Here is a 26,507-nt window from a genome sequence, read left to right on the forward strand (position 1 = left end):
GGACCCTGTCGACTTCGTTTACTGCCTTCTTCCAAGTATTGTTATCAAGTTGGCTACGAGGTGTTTCCGAACTATACTGGGACTAGGACTGTCGGTATTTTCAAAACTATAGGGAATCCGATGCATCGATAAAAAAATTATCTATTTATCGGCGGGAAAAACCGGCGTATCGGCCAAAAAAGTACCGACTGCTCATTGTAAACACACTGCCAGTATTAGAGGTGTATATTTAAGTATTGATTTATTATTAGACATTCTTTACGTCAACAAGCTAGCAGCGTGCTTATCATCCTTAGAGCAAGAATTGAAGGGAAAACGATGCACGTTCATGCTTGGCGATTACCACTTTTCTAACAATGGTAACAGATGTAAGTGGCACAACAAAAGGTTCGTCACATATCGGATTAGACTGGAACACTTCCTGTCGACTTTCCTGTTTTTATCATTTCTGCAAACGCCAGTAAACTAGCAGTCGTAGTATCAAAATTGTGTAAACTTAAAACATCACAGTTTCTATTGGTACTCTTTACCCACGACAAAGAGCAATCTTGGTCATTTAGATTTTTGTTCATCAGTTTCAGCCACTGTTTCTGAAGAATACTTATGTGAAGAATTAGCACACTAATTGCCTTAAAAATTGTTTTTTTAACGTAACTGATGTGTATTTCTTCACGTCTTGCTTTTCCATTAACCCCTTCCCCCCCCCCCCCCTCCCTTCCAGTGCGATCGGAGTTCTCCTTTGTGCCATGTATGCTTCCTTCACACAGTCAAAGAGAAAAACTGGGCGTGATGCTCAAAAACTACTAAGACTCCTTCACACAGTGAAAGAAGAACTAAGTTCTACCACAATTTCAAAAGAACAATATCAAATATTTACCGAAGATTTTACTTTCACTGAGTGAAGTAGTCTTACTAGTTTTTGAGTGTTCATCACGTTCTCTTTGACTGTGTGAAGTATACATGGCACAAAATTGCACTGGGAGGGGGAGGGGGGGAGGGGTTAATGGAATAACAAAATGTGAAGAACAATATTTATTTATTTATTTATTTATTTAAAGGTGGCTACACTGAGTCACAGCGCCAGAGATTGCGCCAAAGACTATTTTTCCGCCGCCTCCACTGGGGCAGTAGTAGTTCAGAGGTCGCCGTGGGCAGTGCTTGTTGAGAGCAGTACTAGTTCAGAGTATGTCGTTTGCAGTTGTTCTGTTGGGCGAGACAGTAGATGCTGTTCGGTTGGTGTAATGTATAGATGGAACATGTTGCAATGATCAGTGTATTTTTCGTCAATATATATGGACGCAAAAGAAAAAAATTTTATTTCACATTTCCTCAATGACAATGCCTCTTGGTCACACGTTCAGTCAACAAAGCATCTGGCTCGTGTTCATGTATTAGACTTGCAATTCTCGTTTCTATGTGCAATTATAGTATTTCTGGTTTTTCAATTAGTTCATTGTAAATGGTGTTCAAAATATCTTGTCGTATTGAGGAAGAACCGTGCCAGATACGTGTACGTTGAATCACACTACCACACACAGAACAGTTACACTTGTGCTTTGTTGTTTCGTAGCTTTTATAGTTGGAGGGGACTTAATTAATAAATTGTGTTAACGGAAATTTCCTTTCATTCTTTATTGTTATTTTATGCAGTCAGATTGCGTACTAATACTAGTCAGGTCCAACCGGTTACGAGACTTCGTAACCGGACACACAGCTACTAAAATGACTGCATAATAATTAAGCCCCCATGCAATATATATAAGAAATATCGACATATCGATATTTTTTGGATACTTTATCAACAGCCCTAAGTCATCTTATTCCTTAAATGGTATAGGGGGTCAAAAAGTAGCTTCTAGTGTTCGTCTTTAAAAATTCGTTATGTTTCATTATCTAAATCTCGTGGTTATAGTACCTTCCAAAATGTCAGCTTCACAGATCAATAAAAACCAGAATTCCACTGTCAAAGATGGGATCAGACACGATCGGTCATACAAGTTACGTAAGAATTGTTGATGAAGAATGTGACTGCTTTCTTTTATTACCTGATGTTCAATAATAGTTAATCAGTGACAAAAAAGGTTATGTTTAAAATAAAAGATGTCTGAGCCTGAATGAAACACTGAAACAGTGAAGCTGACGAGCCATCACATCAAGGAAGAGAACATGAGTCAGGTTTTGAATTGTCGCTTACTGAAGATGGAGAGCGAGATATTGGTAACAGTTCTCATTTCTTTGGCATAGGAAATAATTTGAGATGGTCATCACAGCCTCCTGCGTGCGATGTGAGAACATCAGCACATAATTTAGTTAGGAAATATTCAGGCTTCAGGGCTGTTGCAAGGACTGTTGACAATGATGCAAATGAAATTGAATTTTAGTCCTGTCTTTTCTCTGACAGTGGTTAATGAACTAATAAAACACACAAATGAAAAAAAATATCTTGCCAAGGCCAAATATTCAGACAACAGCAGTAACATAGTCCGTGAAGCAGACATAATAGAAATGAAAGCCTTTTTAGGTCTGTAGTGTTTTGCTGTTGCATTCATATCAGGACACAAAAATCTGAATTCTCTCTTTGTCTCTGATGGAACTGGTCGTGATATATTTTAGTGCTCCGTGACTCTCAAGCGCATTTGTGCTAAGCTGAACAGGGAGACAGGCCAATCCTGCAGTAACTGCAAACACCCATATGTGGAATGTGTACTGGCCGGGTTTGCAAAGTGCGAGTCTCAGAAAATAAATGAGAATCGATACAAAATAACCTTTCCATTTTACTTCATTACGTACGGTAATCTTATGACAGAAGAATAATCAGTATAAATATTTGTCATACATTATACCTTCTACTTATTTTACTGATTATCCACCAGTCTTGCAAAATTTACAAGGATCTCATAACGACTATTTTTCAAAGCTTAGCCAACACAACTAATTTTTGTATTTGTCATACAGCATAATCTGTTATATGATTTGGTAATCAAATGGCTCTGAGCACTACGCGACTTAACTTCTGAGGTCATCAGTCGCCTAGAACTTAGAACTAATTAAACCTAACTAACCTAAAGACATCACACACATCCATGCCCGAGGCTGGAGTCGAATCTGCGAGCATATCGGTCGCTCGGTTCCAGACTGTAGCGCCTAGAACCGCACGGCCACTCCGGCCGACATATGGTAATCATTCACTTGTTTTGAATACTTGTCAAAGGGTCAAATATATGTGTTTCTTTATGTTCATCTGGAATGTAATGCTGTTTCCACGATTTAAAAAAGTTGATCATTTTGACCCTAATCATACTACTTAAGCAACAAAAGCTTTCGATACCAGTCAACAATAGCTAAACGCAGAGCATCCTGGAGCATAGTTTGGTTTCACATAACGCAATACAATGTAGTATAAAACGTGTTCTCTGCGTTATTACTTTTGAGGAAGGTTAGTCAAAGACTTTTTACGACTAGAAATTTTTGTTTATAACCAACAGTATTCTCACTTCTGGTTATTTCCTGCTTCAGCCTTTTGACATTCACTATCAACAAACATTACTGGTATAAGAACAAAAATATCTTTTCTAAATATTTTGTTACTTAATTTTCTAGCTTATTGGTAAAAAAAATGGTTCAAATGGCTCTGAGCACTATGGGACTTAACTTCTGAGGTCATCAGTCCCCTACAACTTAGAACTACTTAAACCTAACTAACCTAAGGACATCACACACATCCATGCCCGAGGCAGGATTCGAACCTGCCCCCGTAGCGGTCGCGCGGTTCCAGACTGTAGCGCCTAGAACCGCTCGGCCACTCCGGCCGGCGCTTATTGGTCATTCTGTTGGAAACATGTCAAATTCAATCGTAGAAAGATATACTTTTAGAATGTGAACTTAAAAAAAGTGCACATCCATTCTCGTTTTAATAATGAAAAAAAGTTTACTTTGAGTGTAACCATGAGTTATCAGTTATTTTCAAAAAAATTCTGTATATTGTCTCAACTGCATTCAACATTAATTTTGTTTTTACATAGCGATGACCAGTTTCGTAGCTTAACTACGATCTTCAGATCACATGTAGCATAGCACATGCAACTAGCAGTTCGCTACAGCGTTGTTCGTCCATAACATTCTTATTTTAAATAATCACGTAAAATCCGTTATGTACAGCCACGCTATCTGCGACAGCAATTGAAACAAGAAGCCTGTACTGTGTCATAAAAGATTTTTATGCGCTGAAACGTCCACACAATTATTTTCGCTACAGTCAGTAACTGCAAGCAGAGATTTGCCATGTAAACTGTACTTGAAGTCAAAAGTAAAACATAAAATATGTACACAACAGCGTCACACTGGGTAACTTGTCCAAACAGTAACCAGAACACTGGCTGACACGTGACCCTCAAGTACTCACAGTTAGCAGCAAAAATAAAGTAATCCGTAGAGTGTAGCGGCACATTAGATATTTCGCTGAACTAGAGCGGCCCTCTCACGTTCAATAATATTGTGAGACCATTAACATATTGAGCGACCGACAGGGCGTATTGGCGTATTGTGAGTACCAGAAATAGTGACGAGCAGTATCACAGCCCCCCCAAAATATTTTCAGTGCTGTGAATACCTAATGAGTGAGTACTAGCGGTTTGACGCATTCGGACATTCGGTTGTTTGACGGAGCTTCATGACCAGTGGGCACTGTTTGTGCTTAAAGTTCGCCTTTGTTCCTTTCAATAGATGTTCTGCTTTCTAAAATTAACAAAGAAATGATGGCTGACGTTATCGGGTGCCACAGAAGAAAAGACTCTCTACAATCAGTCTGCATAGGAATATACGCACAAAAATAAATAACAATATGTTGTTTATGAAGAATTACTGATTACTCACACGAGTCTTATAGGCCTGTGTCGGGTAGTCATTGTGTTTACGACTTTAGTGTGGCAACTGGAGATTTAGTAAGGCTTTACTTCCTTCATTAATTTGAAAACTTAAAGTTATTTCTAATGTCTCGCCAACTGCGATTACCTCTCTCATTACCCCTTTTCGCTTCTCTATTTCGTGTCGTATCAACATTTATGATACGGGACTTGTCCGAAAACAGATTATGAAGTCTTTCGGGTCCATAGTTCCGATTTCAGTCAGTAAATTACCATTCAACTAGCAGCTCCTTTTTTTAGCTATTCTCGGCCCCATTTTCTTGTTTGATTGTACTGTAGCGTGGAAAAACGCTTCTACTTTCAGAAGTACGTCATAATCTACATATATAGACGTAATGACTAGTAGGAGGTCTGTGGTATGGATGTCAATCTCACCACAATGCATAAAAATGTTTACGTTAGTTAACTGAATATATCCTTTCAGCGCACGTGCAATCGCTTCAGAAGTTTCCACAACAATTTTCCTAATTGTGTTTGCTGATATTACAGCACTAAACTTCAAATATTCAAATGACTTACCAGTCGCCGGAAGTCGAGAAGTTACTCCTAATCTCTCGTTAATTGTGGTTGCCTCCGTCATTGACGTATTTTGCTTCTCTATTTTACGTCGTACCAACATTAATAATTTGTCTTTACATTGCAGCAGTCATCCGATAATAGATCATGAAATCCTTCAGGTCCGTGGTTCTGATTTCAGTCAGTACATAGATATGCGACAAGCAGTTCCATTTTTTCGGCGATTCTCGTCCTTTTTTGTTTGTTCGAACTATAGGTATATTCTAACTATAGGTATTATAATTGCAACACGCGCTTTCTTTTGGAATGTTGGATATCATAACCTTGCGAAACTGCGTTGCCAGCTAACGATATTGATAACATCATTGATGGTGCGAGAGTCGCTTCAAGATATTGAAGAACGTGTGCAGGTCGCGTCAGTGGGATGTACGTAACACTTTTTTTTACACCAGATACTTCTGTAGCATGTTATAAATATTGTCTCCTGTGTTAAGAGTTTGATTCGTGCTACAATTAATGGAAAAGCCATCTTGTTTCAATCAATGCGCAGTGCTACGCACACTTTTCTACGCTGCTATTGGACAGAGCAGTACGATATTTTATTACTTCCTGCCATCACAGAAGACGTCTGTAGAGTATAGAAGGCTGTGAGTCCATTTTCGATGCGATTAATAACGATTTATAAAAGAAATGCACACGTGTAGATGAGTCGTCCAAAGACAACAGTTTGCTCGTCTACTATCGTTAGAACTTCCTCATGTGATGCTTCTCTGGTATTCAGTGACGGTAACACGGCAAGAACCACAACCTTTCTGAGACTAGGATTTGGTGCAGGTTGCTTCACTGAAATGAAGAAGACTGAAGATGTGCCTATTGCTAGTTCTGCTAGCCAGTGAAGGATATTGCCAAAAGGCCATGCTAGAAGGATCGGACTAGAAGTAAAGAGCTACATGAAGACCAAAAAGGCCAAATGTGTGGTTATGGCCAACATCATGAAACTTTTTTCTGGCATAAATGATAATAAAATGGTTTTTTTCTGCATTTCTCGCAACTTTTATTTTTCAGTGTATAAGGAACATTTGCTGGTAAACCACAGCAAATAAATAGGTGAAATCTGCTACGGACTTCGTGCATTCTAAAACGTAACTTCATGTGGGACAATTTTTTTCAAAGTTCATTACTGTCAATTAACAAAAATAAAAAAGAAAACAAAAAAATTCTTGCGAAATTTCTAAGACTAGTATTAACAAGCTGGTACACAGATTTGTTTATCTAACTGCTAAGAACAACCGACCACGTTTTGAAAGTGAAAAGTAAATTAGCCTTTGAGAAAACTTTTCTGATGCGGTAGTAGGTACTCTGAAGGCATCCAGCAACTTTGAGGAAAGTATTTGACAAAAAAATTGAACAAACATCCACATTATAGTCAATAATATGATAGCATGTGAAAAATTTAGTTGAATTATCTGTCAGATAATAAAAGCTCCATTAGTGTACACGTATCCGCGTATTTTCTCATACTTCCCCCCTTACGAGTTTGGCAGGTTATATTCTCTTACAGCGGGAAACGAAAAACATTCTCGTTTGCGAAAGCGCTATGGAACTGTCAGCAGCTTGTCCATCTAAATAACAGCGAATGTGTGCGAGTCACACGTACGTATACACATACACAGAACACAAACAACGTAGCAAAGTGAGAGAGAGAGAGAGAGAGAGAGAGAGAGAGAGAGACAAACGAAATTCGCACTTCTGCAACTGGATCAATAGGCCGCGACGGTGGCGCTAGTCTGGTGGCGCGCGACGGAACTAGCGAAACGAGCCCGGCGCTCTCTCGGGCCGGCTGCTCAGTCGCCCCTGGGACTTGGACGCGCGCGGATCGGCAGAGCAGGCGCGGGTTGGCGGAAGGCCGTCCCGTCCAGACAGTAAACAACACAGGTGTGCGAGAGGCGGCGGACACACGACGGAGGGGCGCACGCAGAAGGCCTCCGCTGCCCGTAGCGGGAAGCCGTGATCCAGCCATGCGCGATATGGCGGGCAAAATGGCCGAGCTCAAGTTCGAAGCTCCGCTGGCACAGTTCGAGGAGAGCGAAGAGTGGCCCCAAACCACCGGCACGACGGCCCTGTCGGACAACACGAGGCCGGGGGCCGATCCCGCGCCCGACGACAACTTCAACCCGGCCACCAATGGCGAGGGTGGCGGGACCACCACCCCTCCTGGAGAACAGCTGGACAACGACGCGGCCAACAAGCAGTTCCAGGAGCTGCAGCAGCAACAGCAGACGACGACCACCACCATCACAGCGGACCCGGCCAGCGTGTCCAGTGACACTTTCAACGAGATGTTCTCCGGGTCACTGGAGGACCTCGTCAACACGTTCGACGAGAAGATCACTCGCTGCTTTTGCAACTACGACGAGAGCGTCGAAAAGCTAGCCCCAGTGCAAGTTCGCAGCCAGGAAGAGATCATGAACGAGTGCCAGTAAGTACCCGCCGACACTATAGCTGCTTTGCTTCCCGCGTCTTAGCTATTATTGTTGTTGTTTCTGTGTTGGCTTCAGTGCAAGAACAGGTTTGATGCAACTCTGCACGCCACTTTATCTTATGCGTGCCTCTCCATCTCTGCATAACACTAGCAACCTACATCCATTTGAACATGTTTACTGTACTCGAGACTTGACTAGAATTATTACCCCCTCTCTCACACGCACACACACATCTCCATTACCGAACTGCAATTCCTTGACACCTCCAGTGATCCTTTTTTTTAGTCAAGTTGCGTGATAAATTCTTTTTCCCTTAATTCTCCGCCCTAGTTACTCAAGCCATACAACAAATCCTCAGCATTCTTTTGTAGCACATCATCTCAAAACTTTTCATTCTCTTCTTGTCTAAACTGACTATCATCCTCGTTGCACTTACATACGTGGCTACATTCAGGAAAAATATTTTCAGAAAAGACTTCCTGACACTAAATTATTGGTGTTAACGAAGTTCTCTTTTTCAGAAATGCTTTCCTCGACATTGCCCAACTGCATTTTTACCTTCACTAATACGACCATCATCGGTTATTTTTCTGCTCAAATAACAAACCTCACTTTTAGTGGCTCATTTCGTAAATTAATTCCTTCAGCATCGTCTGATTGAATTCGACTACAGTCCAGTTTCTTTCTTTTACTTTTGTTGATGTTTATCTTATAATCTCTCTTCAAGACAATCCACGGCTCTTCCAAGTCATTTGCCATCACTAATAAAATTACTGTTTCAGTGGCAATGTGGAAAGCTTTTTCTCTTCTCTGTGAACTTACGTTCTCTTCGCAAATATCTCTCTGGTTCCCTTTACTGCATATTAACATTTGGATAAGACTATAACTCGTGTTGTTTTTGTTGTTGTTGTTTTGTTGGTGGTCTTTAGTCTGAAGACTGGTTTGATACAGCTCTCCACGCAACTCAGTCTGTTCAAGCCTCTCCATCTCTGCAGAATCACTGGCACATGTACCCATTTGAATCAGCTTACTGTGGTCAAGATTTTCGACCTACAGAACACAAGATTCGTGTTTGAAACGGTGACATCGTCACAGGGATGTAGCGATCGTAATAGTGTTGGTAACAATTATATGTTTTTGTCTCGATCGCAAAGTATTTTTCTTTGCAAACGACACGTTTCAGTGTCTTATGCACTAACGTCAAATATAGAAAGAACAAACAGCAGACTGCTGCTAATGAGATTGCAGTGCACATTGACGTGTCATTCATTTCCAAACATGTTATACCTCATTGTGGTGCGCAAGGCATTGAAGCCTATCATATATTAATAAAATTCTTTATAACTGAGACGTAAAACGTTTATATTTGTAACATATTTGTTTTCCCCAGGGACATGTTTCCGAGTAGTCCCTGACCAGAGATCCGCTTGGGGATTATTTCACCTCCCTAATTCCTTACCCATGCGGATGCCGCCACCATTGGACCACACAGTAGACTTGCATGTACTCAGGAAATACAACGGCTGTGGTTTACCCATGCTTTCAGCCAATCACAGTATCAACATAGCAAGACTATGTTGGTCAGTGTTACAAGGCCAGATCTGTCAATTATCCAGTGTGTTGCTGCTCTTCAGCAACCATACATCAGCCTGTTCCCTACAGGTATCCCTTCCTGTAATGTGGTTACACCTATCGTACAGCTACAGGTATCACTGAGGCACGCAAGCCGCCCTTCCTCTGCAATGTTCATTGTTTGTGACAGATGCGACACACGTAGAACAGAACAATAAGACCTAAAACAAATATTAACAAACTACGATGAAATTATGGCCTGTTTTAGAGGGGTCATTAATGTTACAGTTCCACCAGAGCTCTACATCCAGGAAACATAACCTCCCAACAGCTTTTATAGAGATCTTTATCAAGTCGTTGCAGTTACCTTTGATTTCTCCTACTGGGTAATGTGTTACTGTACAGCCTATTATTTGCTCCATATATACTGGTTTATGTGCAGTTTAATTCTATCCAACCAGAAACGGATGCTTTGCGTTTTGCACGGGGTTGAGATGGTTTCAGATTTCCTTTGGCAGTTCCACACCAGTTGGCGATATGGCTAGCCAGTCTAACTTTCAGGCCTCGTCCCGGATACAGTTTCAAGATCACTATAAAGCGCTCTTCTCAGTGGCAAGGCTGTGATCAAGACAGTAGAGATGAGTGTTTTAGATTGAAGCCTGATATGTGTTAGGTGAGAAAGAGCTTTGTTGATTGGAGAGTTTGTAGAAACTGGCCTGTTACACATCGCTCACTGTTTCTGTCTGAGCTTTAATGGTGCAACATTAATGATACACGCTAAAATCTGCACCAGTTCCCTGTCTTCATGTCTTACTAATACAGCGGCGCTTCATCTCAGACGACGACAACAAGCAGTAGAGTGAGAATGAAGTAAGATGTGGAACAGCTCAATATATCAGTGTCTTCGAGCTGCCAGAAACTAGCATATATTTCCTCAATAACTCTTTGCCACTGCAAAACCGTAAACACAGCTCCCTTGTCTTAAATCACTGACAACGTCACCTATTCACCTACTAACTTTAAAATACTGATAGCCAGCAGTTTGAAAATCTCGACAGAAGGTCATTTTTGTATGATAATATCAACAATAGCTGCGTAGTACGTATACTTATTCAATCTTACCACACTAATGTGGTGCATCGTGATTAGAAACATGCATAAGAAAGGTAGTATACACGTGTTGTGACGTGTGCCATCAAAAATATATCGGACTTACGCCCTGACGCAAACATAGCTACGGTACAATACGAAGACTCGTAAACCATTAAAAAAAAAGTTCAGTGTCCTGGCATTTATCCGTCACTGAATGACAAGCAAAGCAGATGATAGATTCTTCGCAGATGATGCAGTTATCTACAACAAAGTACTGTCTGAAAAAAAAGCTACACATATATCTCGTCAGATCTTGAAAAGATTACAGAGTGGTGCTAAATACTGGCAATTTTTTTGGAATGTTCGGGGATGTAAAATTCTACACTTACCAATGCGAAAAAAGTTATATCCAATGAGTAAAACACCAGCCACTCACAACTGGAATCAACAGACTCGCGTACAAACACCTAGGTGCAACAATGTCTGTAGGGATATGAAATGGAACGATGACAAAGGCTCAGACATAGGAAAAGCAGTTGGCAGACTTGGTTTCATTTGTAGAATACCAAGAAAGTGTAGTCAGTGTGTACAATAAACTTCTTACAAATCAGTTGTGCATTACATCTCAGAGTACTGCTCACGTGTGTGGGAACCATTCAAATAGGATTGAAAGGGGATGCTGAACGTATACAGAGAAGGGAAGCACGAATGGTCACAGGTCTGTTTGATCCACAGAGATGCTGAAGAAACTGAACTGGTAGGCTCTTTAAGATAGACGTTAACTGTCGCGAAAAAGCCTACTTACAAAGTTTCAAGAACCAGCTTTAAATGACGACTCTAAGAATATACTACAACCCCTTCGGATCTCTCCCGTAGCGATCATGACGACCGACAATGTAAGACAAATTACAGCACGCAAATGTAGGCCATTCTTCACTCAGTCCATATGCAATTCCAACATGTGGTATCAAGTTAAGTACCCTTTGCCACGCATTTCACGTAGAATTGCAAAGCATGTGTGTAGATGCAGACATGCCAGTATTACGCTGTTAACCACGGAAATAGTGTTTGCCTGGCCCAGCTGCAAAAGTTCCGCTGCTGCCGAAAACAAATTACTGCACGATATCCCACTTAATCGATAGGCTCATCCATTCTGTTTTGACCCCTCTGGCGGCGTGCTACGGTCATGTGTCGCGTGGATCTCTGTGTGTAACAGGACCGCAGATATGCACAGGGAGTGAACAGAGGTATGAAGAAACCAAAAACTCAACACATTCCCACGCGGGAAACAGTTGGCATTCAAAACAGCTACCAGTCGTCTCGTGATGGATAAATACAGGTCCTGTATGGTTTTCATGGTAATCTTACACCATTCTTCCTGAAAGTTCAGGAAACCATGATGCGAAACGTAACTCGCCCTTTTTCCACATGATATCTTGCAAACCATGGATGAAGGGTATCAGACGGATGTCATATTCCTTGACTTCCAGAAAGCGTTTGACTCGGTGCCCCACTGCAGACTCCTAACTAAGGTACGAGCATATGGGATTGGTTCCCAAATATGTGAGTGGCTCGAAAACTTCTTAAGTAATAGAACCCAGTACGTTGTTCTCGATGGTGAGTGTTCATCGGAGGTGAGAGTATCATCTGGAGTGCCCCAGGGAAGTGTGGTAGGTCCGCTGTTGTTTTCTGTCTACATAAATGATCTTTTGGATAGGGTAGATAGCAATGTGCGGCTGTTTTCTGATGATGCTGTGGTGTACGGAAAGGTGTCGTCGTTGAGTGACTGTAGGAGGATACAAGATGACTTGGACAGGATTTGTGATTGGTGTAAAGAATGGCAGCTAACTCTAAATATAGATAAATGTAAACTAATGCAGATGAATAGGAAAAACAATCCCGTAATGTTTGAATACTCCATCAGTAGTGTAGAGCTTGACACAGTCACGTCGATTAAATATTTGGTCGTAACATTGCAGAGCGATATGAAGTGGGACAAGCATGTAATGGCAGTTGTGGGGAAGGCGGATAGTCGTCTTCGGTAGAATTTTGGGAAGATGTGGTTCATCTGTAAAGGAGACCGCTTACAAAACACTAATACGACCTATCCTTGAGTACTGCTCGAGCGTTTGGATCCCTGTCAGGTCGGATTGAGGGAGGACATAGAAGCAATTCAGAGGCGAGCTGCTAGATTTGTTACTGGTAGGTTTGATCATCACGCGAGTGTTACGGAAATGCTTCAGGAACTCGGGTGGGAGGCGTTCTTCTCGTGAATCGCTACTGAGGAAATTTAGAGAACCAGCATTTGAGGCTGACTGCAGTAAAATTTTACTGCCGCCAACTTAAATTTCGCAGAAAGACTACAGAGATAAGAGAGATTAGGGCTCGCTCAGAGGCATATAGACAGTCATTTTTCCCTCGTTCTGTTTGGGAGTGGAACAGAGAGAGCTTGTATGGAGATGTAGATGTGGATAGCGACCCATGGAACACCACGACATGGCTGTCGAAATCTTCACTGAACCCCCACGACATTTCACTCTCGAGTCGGAAACTCGGTCAGAAGCTGGAAACAGTGTGCAGAAAAACTTGTCCAACAAAATGACTTTCGCCCATTGGCACATAGGGCCAGGTTCTTATGACTTCGGCACCATATTGTTGACGGCATTTGCACCACTGATGGGTGATTTTGAAATTTCAGCTCGACCTGCAGTTCCACGCTTCTGAAGCTCATATCGAATTGTTTTGGTGCTGACAGGCTTTGTGAGTTCGACACACAGTTCTGCAGTGACTTTTGCAGCTGTCGTCCTCCTATTTGTTATCAGAATCCTCTTCAGTGACCGTCTGTCACTATCATTCAACAACTACTTTCGCCTGCATTGTGACTGAGCGGATAACGTTTATCCGCTTCCACTGTATACGGTGTAAATCTTCGATGTGGTGCATCTTGAAACACCATACACTTGGACTCCCTTGGTTGCGGAAGCATCCACCGTATGAACGTCAACAACCTGCCCACGTTCGAATTCTCTCAGCTCCGACCCACAACTACACAGAACACTGTTCTCACACTGATACTTGCTACACGTTGAGTTCATTGCACAGCTGCCGTTTTGGTCAAATACAACGGCGCTAGTGTGGCTGGCATCTGCATTTATGTTCAAGAAGGTCTTTCTCGCAGGGATTTCTTATTTTTGTCCAACCCCAGTATGTGCGAATAGACAAAAAAAATTTTTCTAGGTTATATTAAACCTTAAAATGCCGCAAGATGTTCCAACTATCCGGAAAATACAGGGTGTCCGAAAAGTTTTTCCCTGATTACATAAATTGATAACTCAGGCTACAAGTAAGTACAAATATGAAACTGGCGTCTAACTGTTTACAGACTATCAAAGTTTTCAGAATGAGATTTTCACTCTGCAGCGGAAGTAAAGCTGTGAGCACCGGACGTGAGTCGTGCTTCGGTAGCTCAGTTGGTAGAGCACTTGCCCGCGAAAGGCAAAGGTCCCGAGTTCGAGTCTCGGTCGGGCACACAGTTTTAATCTGCCAGGAAGTTTCATATCAAAGTTTTTTTTTTCACACCTCAGTAAACTTCCACATGAGCACCCTTGGTAGCATGTAGCACATCTAGGCGATATTCAATTTCTATCCACACATTAGCCAACATCACTGGAGGGATCGATTCAACGACTGTGGTTATCCGTTGCCGCAGGGTTTCAAGATCTGGTACACGTGTTCGGTAGACCTAGTCCTTGACATAACCTCATAAAAAGAAGTCTAATGGGGTTATGTCAGGAGAGCGTGGAAGCCAAACCGTTGGCCCATCACGACCAATCCATCGCCCAGGAAAGGTCATATCGAGATAGGCACGGACGTCCAAAACCGAGCGAGGTGGCGCAATGGTTAGCACACTGGACTCGCATTCGGGAGGACGACGGTTCAATCCCGTCTCCAGCCATCCTGATTTAGGTTTTCCGTGATTTCCCTAAATCGTTTCAGGCAAATGCCGGGATGGTTCCTTTGAAAGGGCACGGCCGATTTCCTTCCCAATCCTTCCCTAACCCGAGCTTGCGCTCCGTCTCTAATGACCTCGTTGTCGACGGGACGTTAAACACTAACCACCACCACCACCACGGACGTCCAAACCCCAATGAGGCGGTGCACCGTCTTGCGGAAACATGACATCGGGGTGATACTGAACCAGCTGAGGAACAGCATACAGTTGCAACATGTCCAGATACACTGCAGATGTGATGGTAGCCTCAGCGAAGAAGAATGGCCCGATAATTCGATCGTGCAATAGCGCGCACCAAACATTCACCTTTGGACATAACACTATGACCTCGCCAGGGGGTTGTGAACCCCAAATGCGCACTACTCCACTGACAAAAAAGGTCCCTTCGTCGGAAAAGGCAATTCGTCTGAGATAACCATCATCGTCCTCAATACGTGATAGCATTTGGACCGCAAAGTCATATCGACTTGTACTGTTATCGGGCAACAAGGCCTGAACGATTTGCACTTTGTATGCACGAAACAGTAAACGTTTGTGTAAAATGTCATGAAGAGAGCTTTTTGGCATCTGTAAGTCACGTGAGGCCCTGCGCACTGATTTCTTCGGACTTCGCAGAAAAGACTGCCTTACAGCTTCCACCCTGTCTGCTGAGGTTCTTGGTCGTCCGGACTTCGGAAGGTCAGCAACCGATCCTGTGTTCTTGAACTTCTCATACCAGGCTTTAATGCTCTTGACATGAGGTGGATTCCTTCCAAATGTTGTATGGAAGTGTCTCTGCACTGTGGTTGGTGATCGTGTCTCATGGTACCACAGGACACACAGTGCCTTCTCCTGATTGGTTAACATGGCTTCTTGGGCACTGCACCTCATCTACTACTTACGTACTGCGAACCTAAAACAGAAAAAAACTTTGATAGTTGTGAACAATTCGACATAAGTTTCGTATTTGTATCTTACTTCTAGCCCGAGTTATCAATTTATGTAATCAGGGAAAGTCTTTTCGGGCACCCTGTAGTGTAAGCTATACGAAAAGACGGGTAATACACAATATGCATAAGAACCAAGAGGTACAGTAACAATGGCAGACGAAGAAGTAAGTGCTCGGTAAATGTGTAAGACGCGGATACAGCCTTTGTACCTAACTGTTCAATCGGTTCATCCAAGAAGGAACGACTGATATATAAGATAGGTTCAGGAGTGTGATTAAAAGTCAGGATAAAAGAATATCAACGATAAGGTTCACTGATGACGAGGTGTCCTCACTGGAAGTGAGAAACAATTACAGGACATACTGAACGAAATAAACAGTGTACTGAGCGCATAGTATGGGCTGAGAATAAAGCAAAGAAATATGAAAGTGATGAGGAGAGCCAGAAATGATAGAAATGATAAAATTTCGGACCACGAAGTCGACGAACTGCTGAAACTCTGCTACCTTAGAAACAAAAAACACATGATGTGCAAAAGGAGGAGGACGTAAAAAGTTGACTAGCACAGGCAAACAAGGACAAGCCAGAGCAAAATAAGTCTACTAGTAGCAAACATCTTCCTTAATTTCAAGAAGGGATTTCTGAGCATATAGATCTGCAGCACAGAGTTGTATGGAAGAGAGTCATGGGTTATGGGAAACCTGGAGGATCGAAGTGTCTGAGATGTGGTGCTACAGAAGCACCGCTGTTCTAACCTCAAACGGGACAGTCGGGACCGACCGACCGCCGTGTCACCCATCAGGGAATGACGTTACTTGGATGCAGTGATCTGTGGTCAGCACACCGCTCTGCCCAGCGTTGACGGGTTAGCAGACGCGGAGCCGCTACTGCGCTGGCAGCAAGTAGCTCCTCAATTCGCACCACGATGCTGAGCGGGGTCCGTTCCATTCCACCCACCGAGGAAAAATCCTTGGCTGTAATGGAAATCGAATCCGGGTCTTCCGCATGGCACCTGCACTGTCCGCTCGTCTACAGAGATGGGCGGTGATATACGAAGCTTGTTCAGAAAGTAAGTGTGCTGTGATCATAACACACGGTTGCTTTTTGTTTTTTTGAAGGTTGTCAACACTGAGTGGTACAAATGGGGAGGGGGGGGGGGAAGGGGGAAATCCCCTGACCAGTGCAACCATCGCAGGAACACGGCAGTACGTGAACTCACGTTGTAGCGTCCAGTTTCGTGAAAAGACGTCGGTAAGCAAGCCCGCCCATTGCGAGCAATGTGCTGTCATCCGCTTCCTACTCGCGGAACGTATAACACCAACCTAATTTTTTTTTTTTTTTTTTTTTGCGAATCAAAACAGTTTATGACAAAAGTGTTTTGAACTGGTAGAGCGTGTTTAAGTGTTGTAGGGAGTTTAGTGGAGGCAGAGAAATGTTCGAGACGAACAGAGGCGTGGAAGACCTTCCTTTTTGTCTGATGATTTGGTGAAAAAATCGAGGAAACCGTGAAGACCTCCGACTAACAGTTTATGGAATTTCTGCGATGTTTCCACATCTGTCTTATATGAGACGCAAAGAAACGCTGGGCTTTAGGAGACAATGCGTAAGATGGGTCCCTAAACAGCTGAAAGAGCAGCTCAAGAAATATCGGATCAATAGCGCCAGCCGGCCGGAGTGACCGAGCGGTTCTACGCGCTTCAGTCTGGAACCGCGCGACTGCTACGGTTGCAGGTTCGAATCCTGCCTCGGGCATGGGTGTGTGTGATGTCCTTAGGTGAGTTCTAGGGGACTAATGACCGCAGAAGTTAAGTCCCATAGTGCTCAGAGCCATCTGAACCATTTTTGAACAATAGCGCCCTCCAGTTTCTTGAGCAGCTTGAATTGGAAGGTGATAATTTTCTGAGCTCTGTTGTGACTAAAGATGAAATGTAGGTGGCTCATTACAGGCATGAGAGAAAAAGACACTCGTCAGGGTGGCGTCACAGCAATTATCCATCTGCTAAAAAATTCAAAACCGCAATGTCAGCCAGAAAATTACGGCCTCTGTCTTTAAGGACTGAAAGGGCAATATTCGGACGAATTTCTGCCTCAGGAGGAGACTGTGAATCCACCACGATATTTTGAGACCCTAAAAACACTCAAAAGGAGCATTCAAAACAAAAGGAGGGGGATGCTGACGAGAGGAATATTCTTGTTACACGACAACAGCCTCAGCCACCCAGGCGCTCTTGAACACATTTTGTTGGGATGTTTTGAATCACTCCCCGTATTCCCCTGACTTGGCGAGTTCAGATGTCATCTTTTCACTTCCGTGAAAGCACACGTAAATGAAGTTAGATTTTCAACCGACGAGCAGGTGCAGAAAGAGGTCGTGGAAGGACGGAAGTAACTGTAGAGACAGTTCTTTGAGGAGTGCATAAAGAAGTTTGCGGCACGTCTCGCCACATCCATTGAACATGACGGCGGTTCTGTGGAAAAATAGTCAACAAGTGTATCAACAACATCCCGTAATATATTTTTCAAATACACTTTTTTTAAAAAAGAATATGAAAATTTAGTACGCTACTTTCTGAGCATGCCTCGTATAAGGATGTTGAAATTACGCGGACTGATAAGATGTGAGGATATTCTGCACATAACCAGCGAAGAAAGGAGCGTATGGGAAACATTGATAAGAACAAAGGACTGGGGAATAGGACATGTATTGAGGAGGGAGCATACTATTTTAAAGATACACCAAATCAACAATTTTGAAGATACGGCAGTGAAGTTTTGTACCATGCCTTACATGAAATTAACACTTTTACTGTTAACTATTTTGGAGTATATACATTTAACTTTTTCACTGAATTTAAAAAATTTTCTTTCAAAAAATAGTATATACATTTTTCTCGGCAACTATTCGAGACATCTCTACAAAATTTTCTCTGTTTGATCTCTTTGCGTATAGTAAACTTCTCGCATGAGGGTTTTTTAATATATCGAACAGGAGAATTTTAATATTTTTGTATTATAATTCTGTAAGTATAATATAAAATTTATGCAACATTCCAAGCACTTTGGTACATACGTCACTCTGCACTCAGAATTTCAAAATTTACTCTTGCGACAAGATTTATGGGGTTTATTGAAATAAGTGTACAAAGTCTCGTAATTCTAGCCTTCATAGATTCTGAGGAAAAGGTGCATGAACTTTAACACACGTAATTTTCAGGAAATGAAATTTAAAAATCAAGCTAACGTTTTCTCTTATTCACCTCAATCAGGATGCTCCAGATTTGTACTCAGGGTCCTCTTTCCTTTCTAGGCTTATCTTCTGGTTTCTTGTTTCCTGCCCTCATTCCTTTACCAGGTCTTCAACTGACTTTTCAGTTGCAGAAAGATGCTGTAAATCTTTTTTCTCAATATTCCTTGAATGACATTTCCTAGCTTACGGCCCATTCTCCCTAATATATCCTGCATGCGTTTTCATCACTAAATACGAGAACTGCATCATAAGTTGCATCTGTGGCAGATGAAAATGTGGTTTTGGGCATCGTTTCGCTGTGAGTCAGAAGCACGGAGGTACGGAACGGAGTCACAGATAATGTATAAAACCAAAGGGTATATACCACAGCCTTCTAGAAGTATCCCGGGAGAGATTGCTTGAAACTAATCCACGGAATCTTTGTTCATCGAGCTAATATTGAAGTGTTGCTTCGAAAAGTGGGCGTGACAGAAAGGTTGCGTCATATATTTAATTATTTTTGAAGCACCTCGGATGCTACTTCATCACTGAAGCTTCGTGAACTTATTGTCCACGAGTTCTACTAATAAATAAAAAATAAATTGAAAATTGACATTTTCGTTCAGTTTCATAAACGTCTCACGTTAAGACAGCAGACAATACTATCCACGATACAAGAGGGAGCTGCAGAGGGTAAAAACTGTAGGGGAAGACAGAGGTTGGAATACATCCAGTAGATAATTGACGATGTAGGTTGCAAGTGCTGCCCCGAAATGACGAGGTTGGCACGGGAGAGGAATTCGTGCCGGGTCGCGTCAAACCAGTCAGATGACTGATAAGCCCCAAAAAGAAAATTCAAACTTTATGGCAACCCGTCAGAGACGCTGTGTTACATTGATCATGTAAAGAGAGCTGCCATTCATTACAGCAAGAGAAAAATGAGCGAAAGGATTAGGAAGAATATGGAATGGTACTACGAAGCCATGTTCTCTCTGCCACTCACCGTGCGTGTCTTACAGAGTTCATATACAGCTGTAGATGGGATCACGTGACTCGCCATCATTCAGTGTCCTTCCGGAAGGCCTAATCGGACGCTTAGATGGCATAAGAAGTGGCGGAGGCGAGAAACTTCTGTTGGGAAGAATACCCGCTTTCAGCCATTCGATGAATAATGTCCGTTGGCCGAGATGTCGCTGTGAATAATTCATGCCCGTCTCCCTGCGGAGGCCTGCGAAATATTTGCTATGCATGAGCCGCGCGCTGTTTCGGACAAGAAAAAGAGCGAGTCTTTTAAGGACCCCTCTCGCCACTAATAAAGTTGTCATTTCCACAACACAAGCAAACTGTGCAATGCCACGACGATATTTTTGATACTCATCTAATGCATATTATTAATGAAGGTTAATTCTTACAAAGAAGAAAACAGCAAACAGCCGCTATTAATACTGCTATTTATTTAGGCAAATAGCGCCGTTACCGGTTTCGAACGGGCAAGTTCATCATCAGACGGCTGTTCACATGATTTTTCAAGATACACTTTACATTATCGTCCGTTTTCGATTTTTATTATTCCACTGTGGCGAAGTATTTTTGGTGTGTTGTTGCCGTCGATAATGTAAAGTGTACCTTGAAAATCATGTGAACAGCCGTCTGATGATGAACTTGCCAGTTCGAAACCGGTAACGGCGCTATTTGCCTAAATAAATAGCAGTATTAATAGTGGCTGGTCGCTGTTTCCTTCTCTGTAAGAATTAACCTACATTAACTGTACACAGCCAAGGTCTCACCATGTCAGTTTTAGACAAAATAGCATATTACTGTTCCATAATAACACGGGAGAACTGCCGGATATCAGTATCGTCCTGCCACGATATTTCGGCGCAGAGTCTTCTGGCCATCTTCAGGTGAGTGCCACATCACATCTAGCATACTATTAATTTTTGAAATAATGTCTCGAAGAGAATAACAGAATATAATACTTCGGTTTGCTGCAGAATCCTCGAACGTATTCTCAGTTCGAATGTAATAACCTTCCTTGAGACCGAAAACCTTATGTCCACGAATCTACATCGTTTCAGAAAACATCGCTCATGCGAAACTCAGCTTGCCCTTTCCTTACATGATATACCGCGAACTATGGATGAAGGACAACAGGTAGATTCCAGATTTCCAAAAAGCGTTTGACACCGTGTCTCACTGCAGGCTGTTAAGGATGGAACAGACATATCGAGTAGAGTCACAGATTTTGAGTGGCTCGAAGAACGTCTGTTGTTCTCTGTGATTTGGCGGACAGGTTGGCAGCAGTCTACGGTTGTTTGCTGATGATGCCGTGGTGTACGGGAGGGATCATGGCTCTGAGCACCATGGGACTCAACTGCTGAGGTCATCAGTCCCCTAGAACTTAGAACTACGTAAACCTAAGGACAACACAAACATCCATGCCCGAGGCAGGATTCGAACCTGCGACCGTAGCGGTCTTGCGGTTCCAGACTGCAGCGCCTTTAACCGCACGGCCACTTCGTCCGGCGGAGGGATCATCATTGAGTGACTGTAGAGGTAGATGACTTAGACAAAATTGCTAGTTGGTGTGGTCAGTGGCAACTAGCTCTAAATGTAGAAAAATGTTCCTTAATGCGGTTGAGTAGGAGAAACAAACCCGTAGTTTTCGGATACAGCATTAGTAGTAGCCGGCTTGACAGAGTCCGTCGTTTAAATATCTGTGCGTAACGTTACAAAGCGACATGAAATGGAACGAGAATGTAACGGCTGTGGTAGGAAAAGCGGATGGTCGATTCGGTTTATTGGCAGAATCCTAGGAAAGCGTGTTTTTTTTTGTAAAGGAGACTGCATATGGGACGCTAGAGCGACCTATTCTTGAGCACTGTTCGAATGTTTGGGATCCATACCAGGTAGAATTAAAGGAAGGTATCGAGGCAGTTGAGAGGCGGGCTGCTAGATTTGCTGACGGTAGGTTCGAACAACACGTATGTGTTGCGGAGATGCCGGCCGCGGTGATCTAGCGGTTCCAGGCGCTCAGTCCGGAACTGCGCGACTGCTACGGTCGCAGGTTCGAATCCTGCCTCGGGCATGGATGTGTGTGATGTCCTTAGGTTAGTTAGGTTTAAGTAGTTCTAAGTTCTAGGGGACTGATGAGCACAGATGTTAAGTCCCATAGTGCTCAGAGCCATTTTTTTTCTTGCGGAGATGCTTCAGGAACTCAAACTTCCGCGGAGGAAAGGCGACGTTCTTCTGAGAAACACGAGAAACGTTAGAGAACCGGCGTTTGAAGCTGACTGCCAAACGATTTTACTGCCGCCAACATACATTGCGCAGGACCACGAAGATAAGATGCAAGAAAGAAGGCCTAACACGGAGGCATACAGAAAGTCGTTTTTCCTTCGTTCTATTTGCGAGAGGAACAGGAAAGGAAATGACTAGTTGTTGTACAGGGTACCCTCCGCCACACACCGTAAGGTGGATTGCAGAGTATCGATATAGATGTAGAAGCCACTTCTAAACAGCTTCCTACACTTTGGACTGCACTATTAATATCAGTTCTTTCCTTTATATTTTATTTAAAACACAATTATTACAGAATAATTGCATACCTCCTTGGTAATACGAGGGATGATTAACGAAAATGAAGACTGAAGATTGATTTTTTTTTTCACAAATGTTTATTACTCCGTTTCAATGTTTGCACGAGCTTCTTCAGAGTACTCCCTTCCTATGTGAATGCACTTTTTATATCTTCTCTGCCAGTCCTCGAACACATGGTGCAGGCCATTCTTTGTCAGGTGCTTAAGAATCTCTTCACTTTTCTTCAGCACTGTCTCGGAGTTCTCAAATCAAATGCCCCCAAAATTTTGCCTTTAGTGATAGAAATTAAAAAATAAATCGCAGACTGCAAGATCGACACTATAAGACGGATGCGGTACACATATAACGTCGAATTGAGTCAGAAAAGGCATGACATGATTTGTAACGTGAGGCCGTGCATTGTCATGATGAAGTCGCCACCCAGTCCGAGAAAGTTCTGGTCATTACCCTGTATTGGGGAGGGGGGGGGAGATGGATGCTGACAACACACATATATAAAATGTGTGTGAACTGTTTATTTTACGTTATTCCATGCATTTATTTACAGACTTCCGTTCTTTTTGCAAAGGTTCAATCGATTTGAAGAATTCTCAACAGTTAAAACTAAAATTCACAGCCACTTACAGTTCTGCTTTTATAAGCTCCTTTTTACGTTCGTCGCGCATCTTTGTCCACTTCTCGTTCATTAGGGGAAAAACTATTTCTGCTTCAGAATCTGAACCAAGAATGCTTAATACAAACCAACCTACTTTCAACAAATTTGGAAGCTGAACGTTTTTGGCTATCCAGTACACAAAACGTTTACCCACCTTTGTGACTTTTACTAATCAGAGCCTTGGCTGCCACAAACGTTTCCATTATACTAAGATCAGAGCGTTCTTTACATTAGAAAAATCTAAAAGAAGCAAGAAAGAGAAAGTGTTAAATAAATATCCAAATAAATATCTTTCATTGCCCTCAGAATTATTAAAAATATCCTGTTGGATCACACGGCCGGTTTCAGGCTCTTATACACCCATCTTCAGGTGTCGTACTGAAATAGCAAGAGATGGGAGATGATTTTTACACGCAGCAATACACATAAAAAGCCAAACATTTCATAGAAAGGTTTTTAGTTTTCTGTGTGCATTGCTGCGTGTGAAAATCATGTTCCGTCTCTTGCTATTTCAGTACGACACCTGAAGATGGGCGTACAAGTATAAGAGCACGAAACCGGTCGTGTAACAATAAAGAAAAAGAACTTTACAACTGTAGCGTTATTTTCAACCTCTGGCATTGAAAATATCTTTAGAGATTTGAGACATTCGTTACTACTTTTCATGTAAATTTTAATGAGTCCCCAGTTTGTAATGATTTTGTCAACTGTTAATGCCAAAAAAAGTCATCTAGTTGTTTCATGTAGCATTTCACTCCATTGCACGTCTACAAATTCAAAAAAGGTATTTAGAACTTCCCTTCGTTTTGCAGAAATGGAAAAGTGACTATACGATTTTAGGACAAAATTTTCGAGATCAACTTCTAGGATATCACAGGCACGTATTGTGCAAAATGCAGGACTCGGTACCTGACAAAAACAAGCTTTGGAATTTTCCGGGAAATGCAACCTGTACGGGGCCAGAACAATCGGAACTTCCCGCGGAAATCGACTCATTTGGAAACATTATCCGGACCAGCAACCAGAGGAACCAGCGACTTACGACAGACAACAAGTTAAACTTTTCGTTTTGATGCACTCCCGAGTCCCATTGTTCCTTAATGTAGACTGTTAAGACACTGACCGAAAACGACAATTTGCAATTTATTTTTTTATTTGTTAGTAGAATTCGTGTGCAATAAGTTCGCAAAGTTTCAATGGTGAAATCACATCCGAAATGCTTGAAAAATAATTAAATACGTGACGTGATCTCCGTGCCACGCCCACTTTTTGAAACAATACTTCGGTACTAGCTCGGTGAACGACGATTCGGTTAATTACTTTCCAGCAGGATACATGCAGAAGGCTCTTTGGCTTTATAGATCATCTGTGACTGTGTTCGGTATCTTAAAAACAATAAGAAACCAGCTGTTTTATTTATGAAGAAGCAATTCTTATTTTTCCTTATGCTGCTAACGGATATTTAAGGAAGTTTTTGATTCTTGTATTGAATGATGCGAACGCAGGGAAGCTGAAGACATTAGAGAGAATGGGCCTTAAGTTATGAAATTTCACTCAAGACATCTTTAGAAAAAAAGATTTACAGCGCCTCTCTGCAGCTGAAAAGTCAGTTGAAGACCTGGTAAAGGAAAGAAGGCAGAAAAAAAGAAGCCAGGAGAGAAGTCTGAAGGGAAAGAAGATCCTGAGTACAAATCTCGGGCCTTCGGAAGAGTTAATATAAAAAAAGTTTGGTTGATTTTTAAATTGCATTTCCTGAAAATTATGTTTTTTAAGTTTATTTACAGCTTTCTCAGTACTTTGTTCACTTATTTCTATAAACCCAATAAATGTATCAAGAATAAACTTTTAATTTCTGAGATCAGCTGAGATATGGGGCAAAGCACTTGGGGTGTTGCATGAATTTCTACATCTACATCTACATGGATACTCTACAACTCACGTTTAAGTGCCTGGCAGAGTGTTCATCGAACCACCTTCACAATTCTCTATTATTCCAATCTCGTATAGCGCGCGGAAACAATGAACACCTTATCTTTTCGTACGAGCTCTGATTTCCCTTATTTTATCGTGGTGATCGTTCCTCCCTATGTAGGTCGGTGTCAACAAAATATTTTCGCATTCGGAGGAGAAAGTTGGTGATTGGAATTTCGTGAGTAGATTCCGTCGCAACGAAAAACGCCTTTCTTTTAACAATTTCCAGCCCAAATCCTATATCATTTCTGTGACACTCTCTCCCATATTTCGCGATAATACAAGACGTGCTGCCTTTCTTTGGACTTTTTATATGTACTCCGCCAGTCCTATCTGGTAAGGATCCCACGCCGAGCAGCAGTATTCTAAAAGAGGACGGACAAGCGTAATGTAGGCAGTCTCCTTAGTCGGTATGTTACATTTTCTAAGTGCCCTGCCAATAAAACACAGTCTTTGGTTCGCCTTCCCCACAACATTTTCTATGTGTTACTTCCAGTTTAAGTTGTTCGTAATTGTAATACGTAGGTATTTAGTTGATTGATAATTTCATATTATACTCACAGAATTATAATCACAAATTATTAAAATCCTCCTATTCGACATATTCAAAACCCGGACAAGAGAAACTTGCTGTATGCAAAGAGATTGTTGTTGTTGTTGTTGTGGTCTTCAGTCTTGAGACTGGTTTGATGCAACTTTCCATGCAACCCTATCCTGTGCAAGCTTCTTCATCTCCCAGTACTTACTGCAACCTACATCCTTCAGAATCTGCTTAGTGTATTCATCTCTTGGTCTGTCTCTACCATTTTTACCCTCCACGCTGCCTTACAATGCTAAATTTGCGATCCCTTGATGCCTCAGAACATGTTCTACCAACCGGTCTCCTTCCCCCTTAAGACCTGTGAAATCGGATGACGCTTTTTGAAAGGCAGTGTATTTTCGTCTAGAGTTTGTTACACGAGATCATAAGGAACACGGCGTTTTGATCACTGCTCTCCCCAAACACGGCTGCAGTGACTTCAGGGACGGTGCAGCAGGGTCAGAAGTGCCAAAACAGAGCTGCTGCCGCGGCGTTTGTTGACGGCTGACCCACGGGTTGCCGTGTCCGACATCAAAAGACTGATTGTGGCGCCAAGGCGGAGATATGACAGGTGTCCGCTCTCCGTTTACGAGTAGCGGCGAGACAAAGGCCGCCAGTGCTTCTCGCCGACGACAGATCGGGCCAAGCAAAAGGGCGGCAGCAAAGGCGCCGAGAAATTGTGCAGCCATCCACAAGCCGGCATCTCAGTGCGACTCAAGGATAGAGGCACCGTGTGAGGAAAGTTTATACTGAGGGTGTAACCAGAAAGCACGCGTCGCTTGGTAATACACTGAAGCGCCAAATAGGCAAGTCGATAGGCATGCATATTCAAATACAGAGATACGTAAGCAGGCAGAATACGGCGCTGCGGTCGGCAACGCCTATGCAAGGCAAGTGCCTGGCGCAGTTGTTAGATCGGTTACCGCTTCTACAATGGCAAGTTATCAAG

General features: G+C 42.4%; 1 protein-coding gene and 1 non-coding gene across 2 annotated transcripts in view; both read left to right on the plus strand.

Moving 5' to 3' along the window:
* Positions 1 to 7,294: 7,294 nt before the first annotated feature.
* Positions 7,295 to 26,507, plus strand: part of LOC124716979 (fasciculation and elongation protein zeta-2) — a 430,057-nt gene continuing 410,844 nt past the window's right edge. Inside the window, exon 1 of the mRNA XM_047243583.1 lies at positions 7,295 to 7,917. Coding sequence (XP_047099539.1) covers positions 7,457 to 7,917 — 461 coding nt within the window. The 5' untranslated portion in view covers positions 7,295 to 7,456. The remainder of the gene's footprint in view (positions 7,918 to 26,507) is intronic.
* Trnas-cga lies at positions 14,040 to 14,114 on the plus strand. The gene has a single exon. It is a non-coding gene; the product is annotated as a tRNA-Ser (tRNA).

This window comes from Schistocerca piceifrons, chromosome 9, assembly GCF_021461385.2.
Source record: "Schistocerca piceifrons isolate TAMUIC-IGC-003096 chromosome 9, iqSchPice1.1, whole genome shotgun sequence".
In the NCBI taxonomy this organism is placed as follows: Eukaryota; Metazoa; Arthropoda; class Insecta; order Orthoptera; family Acrididae; genus Schistocerca; species Schistocerca piceifrons.